The 19,468-nt window shown below is 34.8% G+C and overlaps 1 protein-coding gene across 1 annotated transcript; it reads right to left on the bottom strand.

Moving 5' to 3' along the window:
* Positions 1 to 8,582: 8,582 nt before the first annotated feature.
* LOC136800728 (melanopsin-A-like) lies at positions 8,583 to 9,706 on the bottom strand. Its single transcript, XM_067057384.1, has one exon. The coding sequence runs from the start codon at positions 9,691 to 9,693 to the stop codon at positions 8,695 to 8,697; it is 999 nt and encodes a 332-aa protein (XP_066913485.1). The 5' UTR covers positions 9,694 to 9,706; the 3' UTR covers positions 8,583 to 8,694.
* Positions 9,707 to 19,468: the final 9,762 nt, after the last annotated feature.

Raw genomic sequence — 19,468 nt, 5'->3', positions numbered from 1 at the left:
CTGTAAAACAATAATTCAATGATAGATCTGGTGAATCTGATGTTGGTGATGATGGATCTGATGAATCTGGTGGTGGTGATGATGTCCCTGGTGATTCTGAAAGTGGAATCAATGGTGTTGGTGAATCTGATGCTGGAATCAATATTAATGGTGATCCTGAAGTTAAAGCAAAGGTGTTGAAGTCAATGGTGCTAGCGATTCCAATACTGAAACCAGTGGATGGTGGAATCAATGGAGCTGATGAATGTGATGATGGAATAAATGGAACTGACCACATCATCACATTCATATTTATAAGCATCATTTATTCAATCGTCAGATTCACCAGCGCCATCAATTCACCATCAAATTTATCAACATCGATTCCAAAATCAGATTCATCAACAAAGTTGATTCCACTTTCACAACCACCAGTTCCATCATCACTATCATCTATCATCAGATTTACCAGATCAATCATAACAAACCACCAGAACCACCAGAGCCTTCGTCACATTCGTCACTATCACCAGATCGATCATTGAATCAGAGTTTTACAGCCAGAAACAGCCGTATTTTTCAATTTCAAGGGGCTCCATTTTTGGGGTCCAACTTTTGTCGTATCCCCGGTAAGTCGAGTTAGCGCGCTAAGTCGAGTTAGCTCGCTAAGTCATGATATATAGGATTTTGGACCCAGTTAGTTAGCTAATTATATCTGTTTTGTACAAGACCCTAATAAACCACAGTACTTCCCTCAAAATCTGAATTCAGATCAGAACACTAATAAATGTTGGAGCACCAAAAAAATAAATAGACAGGGTATCTTATTCCGTTTGTTCTTTATTCCATTCGCTAATTTCACCCACCTCTCGTTTTAGTGCTCTAACTAAAAATAATACAGTAACACGAATAAAAATATGTTTGGAATTGGACTGAAATGTTGCAAAGCAGAAATATTGGGAAAAGTTGACAAATGTCAATGGAACTGAGGTAGATGAACGAAAGAGGTATGACTCAATTTGATATAATTTGACAAATACCTCTAATTAAAATACACCCTTTTTTATAAGAATGGTGTTTTTTCATTTCATCATGGATATTCTTAACTTTTTGAAATAAATCATCCTAAAATATTCATAACAGTATTCTTAGACTAGGATCCAAAACTGACCTGGATGCAACATGTTACATGTAATACACGTTTCTTTTATAAGAACATTATAAGGCTTTTTGGACTCAGAAACATCCTATTTCTTAGGAAATTGGACAAAAATACTCACAAATTGGTGAAAATAAGAACATGTTAAGAATATTTTTAGGCTTAAAAATCAAAAAGTTAAGAACGTCCGAAAGCTTCAAAAATTTTGGATTCTTATAAAAAAGCGTGTACATACTTCAAGCATCAAGAATACTCTTTGTGAAAGTCTTGAGTATTGATAATTGCCCGTTAACAAGTACTAATGTCCTGAAAATAATATGCTTAGGTTCAATGGCCAAATTCTACAATGGTGATATTCCCAATTTTTTGGCCAGTTTCATCATGAATATTCTTTTAGATTATATTCTTATAAAAAAGCGTATTATGCAATATTATATCCAAAGCCATTTGGAAGCTGAGAGGTATTATAGAAAGTTAAACATAAATTGGGAAATTATGTTCATAGTTTTGGGACTGTGTTTTACTCGGGGCTTTTAATAGAGGTTTTTCACCATGACTTTATGAATCCCTAGGGAGCTACCACAGGGATAATTTTTTCTTATCGATATGATTTTATTTTATAGACGACAAATCAATCGAAGTGACTTGATATAGCAGTTTTTGGTAAGCTTTGTATTTTTTTAATATAGAGAAAAAACTACCTTATTGGCCCCTTTTACGCCGGCCCTTATTACGCCACAGCCTAATTTTGGGCTTACGCCAAATTAGGGCCGTTTACTTATGCTTCAAATTAGTTAATAATGACTAAAATTTACATTAAATATGTCATTTTTCAGTAGTAAACTGTTGAAAATTCAATCGAAAATCACTGATTTTTAAATATATTAAATATTTCACTGAAGTTTTAAATATGGAGTAACAGACTAATTGAAAGATCCATAATTTTGTAAATATCTTACCTATTTACCTTATCGGCCCTTTTTACGCCGGCCCCTAACGCCAGCCCTTACTACGCCACGAGCCCAAAAATAACGCCAATAAGGGCCGGTGTAAAAAGGGCCGATAAGGTAAATAGGTCAGATATTTACAAAATTATGGATCTTTCAATTGGTCTGTTGCCTATGAAAGTACACTTTTTCAAATATTCTTTTCGCGAGACATGGTTCAGATGTTAGCTAGCTAGGTAACTTATATTTTATTCTAAAGAGGTAAAAATTGGTTTTTTGAAAATTTAGTTCTAGGGTCCTAGTATTATTGAATATGTTAGATGAAAATACACCATCAACCCTATGTATTCAACTTTTTTTTCGAGCGCGAGCTACATTTTTATGACGTAATCTTTTTTTTCCAAGCAAAAAGGATTGGAGCCAAACGGTGCAAGCGCAGCGCGCGTAAGTGGAGACCGGCCTTTAATATAGTTAAGCTATTCGGATCCCAAATATAGTTTGCACTCTACCACAGAGACTCGGAAAAATTCCTTTAGAGTTTTGGCTAGAATTTGCTTGGTTTGATTTAGTTGTAGCCTAAAAATGTTAAGCTATTTGATTGCTAAAAATAGTTTGCACTGCAAAGAAGAAAATGTCTCTAGAGTTTTGGTGGAAATTTTTCTCTGTTTAATTTAGTTGTAATGTAACCTAAGAACATACGCCAAGAAAAAATCTTCCTTGTAAATTCATTACCAGTCCCCTAAAAAGCAGATCGCACCGCTAAGTGCTGATAGGTTATTTATCTCGGAGATGGGTGCTCTATTGTTCAAGAATGAATTGAGGAGACCAGGCTTTATTAAAAAAAAGATGTTTGACAGGGGCAAGTTGGTTCTAATTTTGGGAGGAATTGATTTTCCTTATTAGCGGATATTTCTTTTACCACTCTCTTGCCAAAAAGGGAAAACCCTTCAAAACATTATGTTTTTGCATGGCTCACATCACACCACTGTTCTTGGGAATAAGAATATGTATTTGCCTTTCCATTTCTTTTTATTGAATAAGAAACTTTTAGCCTGGTTTATTGTAAAACACCTGGTCTCTAATATACACAGATGTTCTACGAGTAATTCAGAGTCTAAAAGGACTCTGATAACTACCAGGGTACTTAAACAGGTGATGCGTACGAGAATGTGCCGCCCTTAAGGTTTCCTGTTTGGGTAGGAAAAATCTGAAAATTAAATCTCAGTCCCATTAAGAGTGGGAAAAATAGAAAAAATAGGAAAAAAAGGGGTCACTAGTACGCCCCTCCCCCGGACCATGTACCAAATTTCGCTAGCGGATGCCTATCTTCATGGGGCTGATTCATCACTCATTTCTGAAAGTTGAAGACAGTGAGTGTCAATTATTTTGATGTTTGCATGTTTGCTACAGGTTCAATCTTCTCTTGTGATGAAGAACTGGGAGAACTGAGGCCTAGTCACGAATTTTCTGATACAAGGTCGATATTGCTAAACTTGCTGTGAAAATTTTTCTGATAGCCATATTTATTTCCCTTAACGCTGAAGGCATAAATTATTCTTTATGATTATGAATAGTTTCCATTGCTTTAAAGATGCCAAATATATATCGAGAAAAAGGTCATAAAAGTACAACTATCTATATTGCAAAGTTTAGCCGTCTCTTTTTGAAATGAATTTACGTTTCGAATGTTATAGATTATGTATTCTGATTATACTATGTGAGAAAAGAAGGGATTGGAAACTGTTAGAAGTTAATTTAGTTCTTTGAAATCATTATCGGGAACGAACTTAAGAAGTAGTTCAAATATTAGTTTTTTTATCGCTTAGTTGATATCATCGCTAAGTGTTCAGTATAATTAAAAACATTTTGACCTTTTCGCACGTGAAAATTTCAAGGGAAATCTCCTTTTTATCTTTTCTATTTATCTACATGTGAAAAGAACTAAATTTGTTAACGGGTACGTTTTCACCTTCTGGCCTTGTTCAGTTTTGTGAGATTTTCCAGAACAGTTTATCATTTGTTTTTCGGTTTTTTCATCCGGTTGGAAAAGCTGGAAATCGCCGTTTCTACGAATCTTTTCTTTTGATCGAAATTATTCCTTTAATCTTCAGAGGCCTCATTTTTGTTTCTTCACACTTACAACATTAATGATGACATGGACTAAAAACAGCAGGTTCTTTTTGCAAATAAATTTATTTTTGTAGTCGGAATCGTCTTAAAAATCGCTGGAATAGCCTACTATAACCGGGAAAACGTCTTCTTTGCATTCTCGAGCTGTAATCGACTTTTTTCATGATATTTTCAACATTGACGTTGATGTGACGTCGTTTTCGAGATAAATATATTAACATTGTCAGATGTTTACAAGAAAATTTGTCTCACTTTCATGCTAAATTTTGATGTGCTATTTTGCCTATAACTTTTAATTGCGACATTTAAGAATTATGGCGTAAGCTAGACTATTGGTGTATTCACACTGTTGCTTAAAAGTTCCCTTGAAAATAATTGGAACAAAGAAAATGCACGTTCTTCTCCTTTGTCTCTTATTATCCGTAAAGAAATCAGAAATAAGAAGCGACTGCATAGGAAGTGGGTCAATTCTTCAGACGCGGAAAAAGTCTTCAATAGAACACAATATGTCTCATCACGTAACCGAGTCAACAGCATGATCAGGCGAGTACGTAGAAGCAAGGACACTTGTATAGCGTAGCTGGACTGAGCACAAATTTATTTTCTTTGAACCATGTGTGTCGTCGTAATAATAGATATTGTCTTTCTTTGACCAATAAGAGGTCGTTCCTCATGTTTTTTCAACCAATCAGAAATACTTTTTGATAAAAGTACTTAACAATGAAAAACCATCGTCAGACAGATGGAATTTGCACGGAAAGTTTGTTGCTAAAGATATTTTATGAAATTCCTTTGACATGATAGCAATAATAAGAAAACAACAATCGAACAATTACCTTACAATGAGTTTTATTACACCTTTATACAATCAAATCATTAAAAAAGAGAAAATTTTCTATTTCGTGAATGATGTTTAGATTTTGCTTTTAGCAGCTGTAGTATGATGTATTCCGTTCCTTGTTCGACATCTTGCTATAGCCATTATAAGATTTGGGTACTTTGGTGAAAGTTTAGGCGAGTTTAGGCTATTTTTTACTCAATTTTTCTTCGTCATTTTCAACTTCAACCTTCTAAGAGTTGTTTAAAATATTTGAAATAACTTGAAATAACTTACGTAATTTACAATTTAACTTTTTCGAAGGACCCTTTTTTCAAGGTTTTTGGCTTATAAATTGATCAAACTTATATTTTATTTTAAAAATCTTTATTCAAGATAAAGTCAAATATAATATCTTGCAAAAAAGTCCCTTATGAAAACTAATAAACTTTGCAACAACTAATTATTTCAATTAATTTGAAAAAAATATTCTCAACCGCTGACCGGGGTTCGCGGATTCGCTACGACAGACATGTGTTAAAAAGAGAAAGAGAAATAGCCGTTGTACTCAGTCCAGCTACGCTATACAAGTGTCCTTGGTAGAAGTTATGAACGCAACATCAGTAGATCAGCAAAGAATAACCCAAAGCGTTTCTGGTCACACGTTAGAAATCAACTGAAATCAACTAGCCGCGTGGCATCTCTACTAGAGTCCGAAGATGACAAGAAATCGTTGAAGCATGAAGATGTGGAGAAAGCCAATATTCTGCAGAAGCAATTTTGCAGTGTATTTACACATGAACCTGAGGGAGAACTACCTCCATTTGAGAAGAAAACAGAATCGATGATTAATATTCTTGAAGTCTCCCAAGAAACAGTAATAAAACAGATCAAACAGCTAGATGCAAATAAATCGTTCGGACCTGATGAGCTACATCCGTCAATGCTGAAAGAACTGATTGACTTTGTAGCAGAACCATTGAAGATCATTATGAACAAGACATTAGAAGAGAGCGTTCTTCCCGAAGACTTGAAGATGGCACATGTCACACCAATATACAAAAACAAGGGTGCACACAATCTGGCAATAAACTACAGACCTGTCAGCCTGACATCGATAATATGCAAAATGATGGAGTCAGTATTACGTAAAGTAATGATTGATCACCTTGTTCGAGAGAATCTTCTCTCAGACAAGCAATATGGCTTCATTGGCAAAAGATCAACAGTTACGCAACTACTATATTATATCGACCTTTGCTGCGAATCAATGTCTGAAGGAAAAGTAGTTGACTGTGTCTACTTTGATTTTGCAAAAGCGTTTGATACAGTTCCTCACAGGAGGTTGATAAAGAAACTAGAATGTTACGGGATCAGCGGAAACCTGTTAAAATGGATTATAGCATTTTTATCAGACCGCAAGCAACTAGTCAAGGTTAACTCAGCTAAATCAACTACTGACCATGTCATAAGTGGAATTCCTCAAGGAAGCGTACTTGGGCCTCTGCTCTTTGTTATCTACATAAACGATTTGCCAGAAAAGGTAGTCTCCGATGCATTTCTCTTTGCCGACGATACGAAGATAGTGAAAATAATCAATTCTATTAGAGACTCTCTAGTTGTTCAAAAAGATATCTGTGAATTGGAAAAGTGGTCCCGAGATTGGTTACTAAAGTTTCATCCTGACAAATGCCATGTCTTGACTATAGGTAAATTTGCTAATATTAAGCATGCACACAGATACCAACTTGGAGGGTAACGAACTTGAACATGTTTTTGAAGAAAAAGACCTAGGCATCTTGATTGACTCTGAATTATCTTTTGAGGAACATATCTCTAGACAAGTCAATAAAGCGAATTCTATCTTAGGAGTCATCCAAAGAAGCTTCAGTGACCTGAGTCCTTCGGCATTTTGCACATTGTATACGACCTTTGTCAGACCGCATCTAGAATATGCACAATCAGTATGGCAGCCGAAATTACGCCGCAGCGTTAATCTGATTGAAGGGGTCCAAAGACGGGCAACAAGACTGATTCCGCAGTATCGTAATCTCCACTATGAGGAGCGTTTACAAAGACTCAAGCTTCCATCTCTTGAGTTTAGAAGACTTTTCTGCGATATGGTCCAAATGTATAAGCATATCCATTTTTATGATCCAAAAACAACTCGGGACAAGCTAGTTAAAAGAACTCGTCCAGCCAGATTTCACGATCACGAATTCGTTCCAAACTTTGCTGCTGATGGTCTTCGAGGAGCGCAAACAAAGTCATTCTACTATAGAACAATCCCTACATGGAATGCATTGCCACGATTTGTCGTCGAGTCGACATCCATTCACTTGTTTAAACAAAACCTTAATGAAGCGTGGAAAAGACACAAACTTAGATATTTAACAAATTAGAATTGTAATCAAACCGGTTCGTAGAGGCCCACCTCGGGCCTGTGAACTTGTATACTGTATAATAATAATAATTATCTAATTTTGCACGTGATCGAGTTTCAAGCAAACTTCAAGCTAAAAAACCATGGTTTTGTGTTGATGGTAAACAATACTTTTATCAGTGAGAAGGCAATCGATATTTATTCGAGCAGTGATACTCCAGGTATATTCAGAACATTCAAACACTGAAAATCGTTAAAAGCCGTGCCTCAGTCTTAGCTGGTCCTTATAAAAAACCATGTCAGAAAATTTAAGTCACAAAATACCTGTATTATCATAATTAGAGCAGAACCTTGTTTAAAAGATTGAAACTCAAATTTAAACTTTAAGCACATTAAAAATGTCTTACGGGACCAAATTACGATAAAAGTACCCAAATATAGACAACTTATGGCCCGTAATCTTGAATTACATAGTTCAATTCATCAAGAATATGAGGTGAAGATGTTTTTCCTAAAATTTGAGTTTGGATACCAAAGCCAAGTGGTGGTGAGAGAGAGTATTTGCGTGATGGTGGGCGTGATGAGGTGTACCGTTAAGTTCCAATACTCAATAAGATGTCAATGATACCATTTTTGTTACTCTACTTTTTTTACTTTTAACGTTCCACACTTTATTATATCCTTATACAGTATTGTATGCTTCCTTGAAAAATACACTATCCTTAAGCCGTATTTATAAATTGTGTATTTTTTATTCAAGTGCAAGATACCGACACTACGAAACTTTCCTCGCGGGTATCTTTATTCCTCGTTATTCCTCTTCTACTTTTCAGCGTTACTCTCTACTCCTCAAGCGTTCCTTAGGAATGGTGATTTTAAAATTCCTCATCCATATTGCTTTCTGAAACTTTTTCCCAATAATTCAAAAATATATATGTATTATTTTTAATGAGAGAGTCTCTCGTACCCATCAAGTGAAAGTCTGTTTAAATTTCACTGACCATAGTTGCACCTCTTGTGTGTATATGGAGGTTTATCCTGGAGCCCAAAAAATTTTCGTGTTTAAGGTGGATGCTATTTTTCTGTAAGTCTGTAAGCAATGATCCTTTTGAATGAGCCTCAACACGAGTCTTATAATTCAGCTGAAAACCCGATATCTTCATTTGCTATGAAATTTCACCGATTATTTTGGTGGATTTACAAGTCACGGTGGTTGAATGACATCACCATTCAATAATTTTCGTCTTTAGTATTTCTTTGGAGCCTGTTTTGTTTATTTTTATGTAGCGGAGGGAGTTTCGACAGAACCGGCTATCGGTACCACCCTAGTGCTTGCTCTACTCTTTGTCACTGATGTATTCTCCGCCCTTTTCTTTCCTAAGAATTTCATGAATGTTTTTTGTAGATCAGTGTAAAATGCTAGAATCGCCAACGGTGTGATGAGAGCTGAACTTTGACCGATAAAAGTGGTGACAATCTCAGCATAAGCATTTGCTTCTTGTGCGATATAAATTTCTTCAAACATGGTCAAATCATACACAAACCACGTGAAAATGAAAGTTAAAATGAGCGCCAGGATTAATTGAAACTGTTTGCGATCGCTGGAGAAATATTTCCTAAGGTCTTTTTGATCCTGCGATTCGTCGGAGACAGTTACAACACCATTGTTGTTGGTTTTTGTCCTCTTCCAGACGTGAAAAAAGCACCATATGGTGATACCGACGGGTACGATATAAGCGATCAACAAAACAAGGAGGATATACACCTTACTTGCTATATCATGTTTCGGTTTCAATCCACACTGCAACTCTCCGATCTGGAAACCAAATTCTCCAAGACCAAACAAAGGCAATACAGACCAAAATAAGCCGTATAAATAGGATAACAAAATTGCTTTGTAAATAGTGGTCGGTTGTAGATAGAGCTTTAACGCAAGGGTCGGTTTACACACACAGATGTAACGATCCATGACGACCAGTAGTAAATGGCTTATCGATGTGAACTCGAAAAGAGACATAATGAATGAGAAACCAATACAAAAAGATTCATCGGTAACCTGTTGTTGCATTAACCCTCTGATTTCCATTGGACCAGTGAGGGAGATTCTCAACAAATCACAAATCACCATGGAGATAAAGAAGTGATCTCTAAATCTTCGCTTGTGGTATTTTCTAGTCAATCCAAACAAACAAACCAAATTGCCAGTGATGGAAGCAATCATTAGAAAGATGTATAAAGCAGCGAACACTTCGCTGAAGTTCGCTAGTGTTTTGTTCATTTTGGTTTTCTTTTACTCTAAATGGAAAGAAATAAACTTTATGAAATCCTAAACTGTCAACTCAACAAGCTTCTGTAAAGTGCGTTGAGGCTGGATGCTAAACCTTCAAATTGAGTTTATTTTCAATGTCGTACTGTCGTATGAATGATTTGAGATTGAAAAACTCGTATGAAAATTATTTCACCAATATCTACTGGTTGCATCCAATGAGTTATGGCCACTTGTCCCAACCCTTCCAACCCTGTCCGAGTGGTCTTCACGCAAACGTTGGATGGAAAATACCGTTTATTAAAGGGGGAAAGCGCTAGATCCAATCTGTCGTCTTAAATGCTGCATAAATCTTAAGAGCTGGGGAATGATGAAGATTCCTCTCTAGTCTTGGGCATCTCATGTCATTGGTTGCACAAATCAAGTAAACAACTACCCAAAATATTTCAATCAAACTGAACATTCTTTCTATTCAGCAACACAAAAACCGTACTTAAACACTTTAAGAATATCATTCACCGTGTGAAAATGATTATAAAAAGTTCTTCCTTTGAATGAATGTTGTCTTTCCGCTACTAGTAAATTCTTCTTGTTGTTAGGGGTGAAAAAGGAAAAAAACATCAAAAAAATAAATATTGAGCCAAAAAATATGATGAAAAATATATCGTATAATATATATAATTCAAAGTAAAATTTGTCACACCGAGATACAAAAATTAATAAATCCGAAACCTCTGGACCTATTGTAAATAATTGGGTCCATCTTTTCCCTTTTCTGCCCCTTCTCGTTTTCTCTATAAACCAGAATTTTAGCTCAACCCGAAAGAACAGAGAATTGCTGATTGGTTCATCGCGTCAAATGTTTTTTTCTTATATGCTGTTTACAGAGATAAAACATTTACAGTTTTAATTCATTCTTAAAATATGTCTTTTGCTTTTAAAATTAGTGAAATTTAAGATTTGACTTTTTTTGATAATTTCCAGAGAATCTTCTCTTCTTAATGAGATTCGTCTAAGTTTTTGATTGGCAAATTAATTTCGAGTCTTTGTGGAGGGTTTGTTATTATGGATCTCTATAGGAAACATAAATTCATTAATAAGACATTTTCCAGGTTTTCCTTAAATACAAAAGTAATAACAATTTTATTTTTAATTCAATTTGTTTCCAGGAAAAATCGCACCCGAATGTCAAGGGTAAAGTTTTAAAATTTTTCATAAGAACAAACGTAAAAGAATATTGTCAGACTACATGTTTTTTTTACGAAGAACAAACTTTATAAACATAAAGCTTTGATTGCCAAAATATTATGAACAAGCTAACAACATTTTAAGGCTTTAAAGACTCTAAAACACCTAATTTCTTAGAAAAATGAACAAAAATACTCACAAAATGGCGAAAATAAGAACATGCTGAAAGAACATTTTAGGCTTAAAACTCAAAAAGTTAAGAACATCCGAGCGCTTCAAAAATTTTGGATGTTCTTATAAAAAAACGTGTATCAGTCTAATGATTTTTTCCAGGCTTTTGAGGCTTACCAAATGCCGATTACTTTGTCTCGCAAATGCCCTTGTTTCTATCGAACCCTACCCAACCTTTATACTCTGGACAAAGTTTCCCGAGCAAAATCAAGCAAAATGGGCTTTTCCAGAAAAAAATTTGAATATGGGGGGTGGAGGATATAACAATTTGCAGTGATTTACCCCCTGGACAAAGTTACTTTTGGCTCCCCCGGACAACGGGTTTACCCCCGACCCCCCCCGAAGCATCAGTTGACCCCCGGACAACCCAAATTACCCCTGGACAGAGCAAATTTACCCCCCGGACAAGGCAAATTTTGATGATTTTTCGCTACCCCCGGACAATATATCCTCATCCACCCCCCCCCATGTACGGACATTTTCTGGATAGGATTTTTTTTTAAAGTTGTACCCTAATAGTACCACTATTCAGTATGTGTGAAAAACTAAAACTTTTCATAAAACTCCGATCAAAGATGGTGAGTATAGTAGGTCAGTACATAGTCCAACCAAGTGACATCTCAGTACACATATAAAAGGTACTCAAATCTATTCATAATACATAGATGCATGATAAGTAAGCTTGAAAATTTCTAAATGTTCTTTTCCTATAACTAAATATTCACACTTGAGTACAGAAATTATCAAGTTTCTCAGATTATTTTCAATTCATATTTTCCCGAACAAACGTAAGTTATAGCGCCAAATAAACAGTTTATAAACGGGGAAATTATCAAGCAGGCAATTCATTTCATTTTCTCGTCCAGCATGTGCCAGTCACGAAGACCTTGCTAAATACCTTATCGGGGAAAACTTCGTCGGGGAAAAGTGACGAAATTTTGGCCAAGTGACGAATTTCCCCGACGAAAGTTTTCCCCAGCCTTAATGCGTTTACCAACTACCAGCAAGTGACGAATATTTTTCCCCGATGAAAATTTTTCCGACGAAGTTTTCCACGATAAGGAATGTAATTACACGTTTTTTTATAAGAACATCAAAATTTTTTGAAGCCTTCTGACATTCTTAACTTTTTGAGTTTTAAGCCTAAAAATGTTCTGAACATGTTTTTATTTTCACCATTTTTCGAGCATTTTCGCCCATTTTCCTATAAGAAATTGGGTGTTTTAGAGTCTGCAAAGCCTTAAAATGTTCGTAACTTGTCCTTAACATTTTGACCCTCGAAGCCTTATGTTCTTATATAGTTTGTTTTTACAGAAAAACGTGTACATCAAAAATAACTATGCGTTTTTTATGAGAACAAACTACCGGGTGCGCCACAAAAAAATTTCTCTCTTTGAAATTAATTTTCTCGAAATCTAAAAATTTTAAAAGAACCATTCCTATTTCATTGGAAAGAAGAAAGATAGACTTAAATTTTGATGGGTCATTTATTAAATTCGATTAATTAGATCAAAAGTTATATCCCATTGAATAAAAATGTTACTTTCAGAAAGTGCTCGAAAACGTTAAAAATCGACCTATCAAATTTTTACTTTAAATTTGGCAATCGCAATAGCCTTTACATGATTAAGAGAATTTTTCATTAACTAATCACATAAATTCTGAAACTGAAGGGTCAAAAGGGTTCAAAATCTTCATCAAAATTAATTTGATTTAGTTTTACCGAGATTTTCCTCAGATTTTTGGTTCTAGACTGGATTAAGTCTATGTAAGGCTGAATCTAGCTCGGAAACCATATTTGATGTATTTTTATGAATTCTAACAATTTTTTTGGCCTTTTTCGACGAATTTTCTTCCTTTCATTGAATCAACCTTCCTTTAAATAACAAAAGGTCATTTAGACAGCTAATCATTTTTAATGACTGAAACAAAAATACTGATATATCATGTAATTATGCTTCTGAATAATTTGATAGGTCGATTTTTAACGTTTTTGAGCACTTTCCAAAAGTAACTTTTTTATTCAATTGAGCATAACTTTTGATGTAATGAATCGAATTCAATAAATGACCCATCAAAATTTAAGTTTATTTTTCTTCTTTCCAATAAAATAGGAATGGTTCTTTTAAAATTTTTAAATTTCGAGAAAATTACTTTTAAAGAGAGAAACTTTTTTGTGGCGCACCCGGTATATAAGAACACAAGGCTTTGATGGCCAAGAACAAGTTAAGAACAGCTTTGCAGGCTCAAAAACACCCGATCTCTTAGAGAAATGAACAGAGTTACTCACAAAATGGTGAAATAAGAATACAACTGGGACCCCCCCTTTCCATTGAAAAAATTGTTCAATATCGTCCCCAGTGGAAAATAATCCGCTGAAAATGACCAAATAAACTAATCCTCACTGCACTATTTTTCCCATCCCCACTGAATTTTCTGACTTGAAAACAAAAGAATTGAAATACCCAGTCATCGAAAATCTGGGAATATCGATCCCCATCGAGTTTCAGTCCGTTATTTTTATCCCCACTGGCTGAAGTGAAAATGGGGTGTCCAAAATAGTTTCCAATTTGTTAACAAAATAGTTTGGGTCGAAAAGTTTGTGTATTTAAAAACGAGAATGGTCAGTCCTAAAAATCAGTAATTTGCAACCAATGTTAATCAAACAGTGTTAGCAACCACATCATATCAATTGATTGCAGTCAAAACTCGTCAGCTAACTAATTCAGTTGACATTGCCTGGAGAGAATCACTCTCTCGTTCACATTCACCATGCTGAACTTTCACTTAGTTCGCTCCTACTCAATCCTACCCTTTTTTTATTGGGCCATATTCCAAAGAATATTATCCACAATGTCGAGGAAGGTAAAGCCCTTTGATCTATAATCAATTTTTGAGAGACACATCTGGATTTTTCGAGAAGTTTCACAGCAAAGCAACGCTGCTTTCAAGTTTTTGAAGGTACTCTACCCTCCCCCGCATGGACAGTGAATGCGACTTCTTCAACATTGGTGTGAAACCTTTTATTGGAATAAACTATTCTCAAAACTATAGTTTTTACCTCGGTTTTCTATTTTCAGCTTTTATGAATATTTATAATTTTGTCTCCAAAAAAAGGAGGATTTCTCCATTTAAGATAGCGCTTGAATTTCGACAAAACTTTTTAAAGTGAAATTTTACAATTTGTTTTTCGTCATTTCATTATTTATCAAGAAATATTGAAAAATCTCCAAAATTCATCTGAAAGTTACTCTTAAACTAAAATCATTATAAAATCCAATTTGCTTCAAATGTACACTCTTCTTTGCTAACATGTGCAAACCATTTCACTATTAGAGTAATTCTCCTGAATCTGGATTCCTGAAATCTCGCTCAAATTCAAGACTCGCGAATAATAATTATAACTTTGCTTGATCAACCTTAATCCTATAATCTCGGGAGTCAATTTTCACTAAAACGACCGCCCTTTATAATATTTTTCTTCCCCTTAATTTTCATTTGAAAAAATGAAATTAGAAGAATATTGAAGAAATTGTAGTACATCTTGTATTTACTCCCTACTGCTCTCCCAGCAAGCTTTATTGTAAAGTAACGACCATACTTAGACAAAGTGATGATTTAATTTCCAATCCAACATATTTCCGATTGTAATAGAATTCTCAACCTTTACTAGGAAAAAAGGCTTGTGGGTATCCCAAAGAATAAAAGCTACTTTAGTGCTTTACTGAGAAGTATTGCCAAAATTCTATGCAAATTTTATAACTCTTTCTTTTTTACACTCTTACAGTCAACCATTTCTAAATCGAATGTTTCTGAAATTTGAAATAAATAATTAGTCCGGTCGTTTATTGCTATTTTGGTCATTTTTGGCCATTTTGCAAAGCGCTGTAACTTTTTATCAAATAAAAATACGAAAAGTCTGACCACAGATTTGACCATATGATTTGACATAAGGGCCATAAGCGAGATTCAAGTATAGTACTGATTTTTTACTGGTAAAGTGAAAAAAAATCTTCAAGATTATTCTTCTTATAAAATATTTCTAAAATGGTTTATAGCTTAGATGTACATGTATGTACATGCTTAGAGAAATTATCCAAAAAGTAAAGTGTCCACGCACTTTACGAGACAGACTTTCGAAAGAAAATTCTTTCGTCTTTTACAACACTGTTATACAAGTTATTTTTCATAATTATTTTTCGATTCTCGTGCGGCGATTAATAATCCTGTCCTTGTTTATTGCTTCCCACGGTTGGTTTTTCGATACTGTTGCCTCATTTTTACCACGTTTCAATGGGCGTTGTTCTAACCCCTCGAATTCAGTGGAGTCTCTTTAACTCAAGCGAATGTCTCCTTATAATTCGACGAACCTGTATACAGCCCCTTCTCACAAACCCGGTGGGATTTTATCAGCCAGTGGGGTAAAATAACGGACGAAAACTCGATGAGGGTCGATATTCCCATTTTTTATAGGCTGGGGATCTAAATTCCATTTTTTTCTAGCCAGACAAGAAGCCGGAGCGGCGTGAAGGTCCAGCTGACGTGGCAATAACCGAATGTCGTTCGTACCGGGTTCCTTAAGTGACGCAAAACAATTTCCTTCCCATCCTCCACTCTGAGCTTCTATTCTTTGACACTTTCTTTGTATTGCTAAGTATTGAAAGTTTTTGATGCATTTCCCGAAATTTTGAAACTTTTGCCGCTGATGGGATTCGAACCCACTATATACAAAACACCCCCGTGTCACAGACCCGCTGGGCACCCCCACCCGCTGAAAAAAAAGTCCAAAATTTTGTCCCCGGGGAAAAAAACGGGCTAAATTTGCCTCCGGGGAATCCCCACTGAAAACCTTTAATTTTTCTATATCCCCACTAAGTAGCTCTTCAAAATTTTTATTTCCCCGCCGGTCCCCACTGAAACTTGAAGATTTTGAGAAAACCCCGCTACCCGCCTATGCTCAAAAACATCAACAGAATTTATACAAAACTTTAGTTTGAAAACTTATGTTAAAAAACTGCTAACTGCTATTCTATCTTTGATTAACTCTTAACTGATAATCTTTATCTTTAAGACTGACTGTTCATTGTCAAGCAACTTCATCCAACCAGCCAATTTTTTTTAACATCCAATTTAGATTGTCTACCATATTTGTTTTGATTTTGAAATACCTTTGAATATATATTTTGCACGCTCGCAAGCTAAGCGAAACAGACTGACAGATTTCTTTACCCAAGTAGTACGCGCTCAGCTAGGCTAGAAAATCCTGATTTTTTGTTATGAACAGGCCTGTGAAATGTTGAGATATTATGACTTTTTATGTACCTACGAGTTAAAAAGAATGGATTGCTGTGATTATGATGAAAAGGAAGACAGAAGGAAAACAAACTTGGAAAACTTTGCAAGAAGCTGAGTCTTGAGAGGGACATGTTTGTCTGGATTTATTTCTACCTCAAGAAAAAAGAACAGTCATAAGACGAAATTTATACAAGTGAGAGAATGGATATTGTCATTGTAGAAGTACTCAAAAATTATGGGAATGATTTGCTTTGAATCTTGTTGTGAGGAATTTTTGGAGGATTTTATTTTGTCCATCATGATACAGCATGACCCATGGCCTGCAAAATACAGCATCCGCAGAAGCATATGATAGGGCTATCTAGTCTAGCAGTTACATCAATATGCCTTCTTATCTGTCTTTAAAAATATAAATAAAAGTAATCACGGAAAAGGACGCGAAAAAAAAAGACATAAGTGTGAGAACAGAGTATCAAACTCGTTAGAAAAAGTACCATTAGAAGTCATAAAAAATCAACCTGAATAAATGCAATCGGAATCCTAGAGAACTTCATAATTCCCCAAACAACATTACATTACTATGTCAAACTCCCATTACATAAATTTTACAATTACGTCAGAGTAGACTACGCTCGCCACCGAAGAGGTTTATTTGGAAAGGGTAATTACATTTTATTGTTCGCTTCTTTTTTAAAGATTGGCCGGGTTGGAAAAGTATGAATTTCTTTGTACATATTTTACCTACCCCAAATATTTAGGAGGCTGAGTTTTAAACGAATCGTCAAGTTGAAACGAACAATAAATGTATCAAGGTCTGTTTTATTTACCCCCTGGTGACTTAACAAAAGAGACTTAACTCGATGTTACAATCCAATTATTGAAAGTTTGTCTCGGCTTTTTTATAATGAGCGAGACATACGTTCTCTGGTTACGCAATTTTCATATTGACATTTTCGAGGCATTTTGATGTAACTGTCTAGTGACCAACAAAGATGAAATTGTTGAATTGATTGCATATTATATATATACTGAACCTGTCAAATAGTTCCGATAGAAAGAGATTGTAAACAGACTTCTCAAGACCATGAATGTGATTTTTGTTATCAAAATTATGAATCAGTCAATGATATTGATAATTTGACGTGCTTCTTCCCTAACTCAGAGCTCAAACATCAAACGACATTTCTTGAACTAAACTTGGGAATATGTTTTAAATTCATTTTTGATGGATTACACGTTTTTTTTTTTATTAGAACCTAGTTTATAAGAACATATAGGCTGAAATTTGTCGAAAAATTAAGAACATCTTAAGAACATGCCCAGCCTCAGTTTGGAAAAAAATGACAAGAAACTACAATTTTTTCCTCTTTTTAAGCAGTTTTAACCGAATTTAGGGGTGGATCTTCAAAAGTCGAGAGTCAAATATTGTCCAAATTTTGCTAAATTTAAATTAAGCCCTCTTTATTTTGTATCATATTGTCGATTTAGAGTAGTCTGAAAAATTAAGAACGCATTTAAGAACATTTTAGGCTGAAAATTGCTAAAAAAAACAAGCACATCCAGGCTCAGCCAAATTTTAGACGTTCTAATAAAAAAAAAAACGTGTATATTCCTGTTCCGCTATCATACTGACATGCATATACACGAAGTAAAGAAACCCAAGCTACGATTTAAAATAAAGAACCAAGAATTCATTTGCTTGACTGAGAAATGTCATTAAAGCTTGATAATAGATTTTTATTTTTCAAAACAAACGAACCACTTTGATTCAAAAAAGCTTCAACATAACTTTTTTTTTCTCTGACAGAGGTTTTGATAATATAATAGATTATACACAAAATTTCTAACAATTTTCTTGTTCATCTTTTCTATATTTATGCTCTCCCTTTGTGAGCTTGTGATATTTTCATGTTTTTAATAGAAAATGTGTAATTATTTTGTTGAGATACCTTTATCAAAAGTGAATTGACTTTGGATTTTAAAAAATTGTGATCTTTTCTTTTCGATCATAACTTTTTTTAGTTTTAGTTTTTATTTTATAAGCAACGCACAGGGCTCAGGCCTCAAATGGCCTAAAAGCAACTTGGCTTAGGACTCTAGAGATTGGGTTACCTAAAAAAAGGTGTTAAAAAGCCAGGTACCTGGAAGTATTCTTAATTTAGGGGTACCTGATATGTTTGGGGGTCCTGCATTTTCATTCGTGGGGCGGGGCTGTTGTTTTTGTATGAAGTCATCACCCTTGAATTCCTTGAAACTTGAAACACCCTTGAAAAGTCAATATTATTTTGGGGACCCTTGAAATGCAAGATTTATACCCTTGAAACCCTTGAAATGCCAAATTTTGTGGCCATTTTCAGCCATTTTAACTTTCAGAAATACAAAATTTTTCCCATTGCATGGGAAACAAACATCGCAGTGACTTAAAAATAAGAAAACATACTTTTGGAACCCCTGAGACTCAAGGGGATATTCCACGCTCATTCTTAGGGGGTTTACCTTTTAACCCGTTAAGTACCACTGGAATTATATGAGATTGGCAGGTCTGGAAGATAGAATGGTGGTTGTAAAATTATTCATATAGCAATTTAAGGGCCCTCCTTACACAAAATTGAAAATTCAACCTTTCTCCTTTTGTTGACAGAGTTCCTTGAAATCTTTGAAAACTAGCAAAGATCAACTAAAAACCCTAGAAACCCTTGAAAGTTTGTGGTATATAAAAATCTCTTGAAAGAAGTGCTTGCCGCCATGGAAGTATTTTCCCAGGAATGACAATTAAGAGCAAAAAATCCCTTTTTGTATTTTTAACAATAAAAAAATTAAAAAGGGGGAAACTCAAAGTTGGGGGTTACTTTAGAATTCTAAAAATTTTGGGGGTACCAAAATGATTGGGGGTACCTAAATTTTTTGGGGGTACCTGAACCTTGGAGGACCCTCTTGTATGAAAAATTTTTAAACTATACTAGGAAACCCATTATTTTCCTTTTCCACTCTGAAAAGACCTTGAAATTTTGCTATATTACGACCAAAAAACTGCTGTTTTACTGTCAAAAATTTGAAATTTGAGGCCATATTT

Source organism: Clytia hemisphaerica, unplaced genomic scaffold (genome assembly GCF_902728285.1).
Source record: "Clytia hemisphaerica strain Z4C2 unplaced genomic scaffold, Clytia hemisphaerica genome assembly, whole genome shotgun sequence".
Taxonomy (NCBI): Eukaryota; Metazoa; Cnidaria; class Hydrozoa; order Leptothecata; family Clytiidae; genus Clytia; species Clytia hemisphaerica.
Note: the sequence above shows the minus strand (reverse complement) of the source record. Positions and strands in the feature narration are given on the sequence as shown.

Bases quoted from the DNA above. Each gene is read 5' to 3' on its own strand.
- LOC136800728 (XM_067057384.1), bottom strand. From the start codon at position 9,693: ATGAACAAAACACTAGCGAACTTCAGCGAAGTGTTCGCTGCTTTATAC.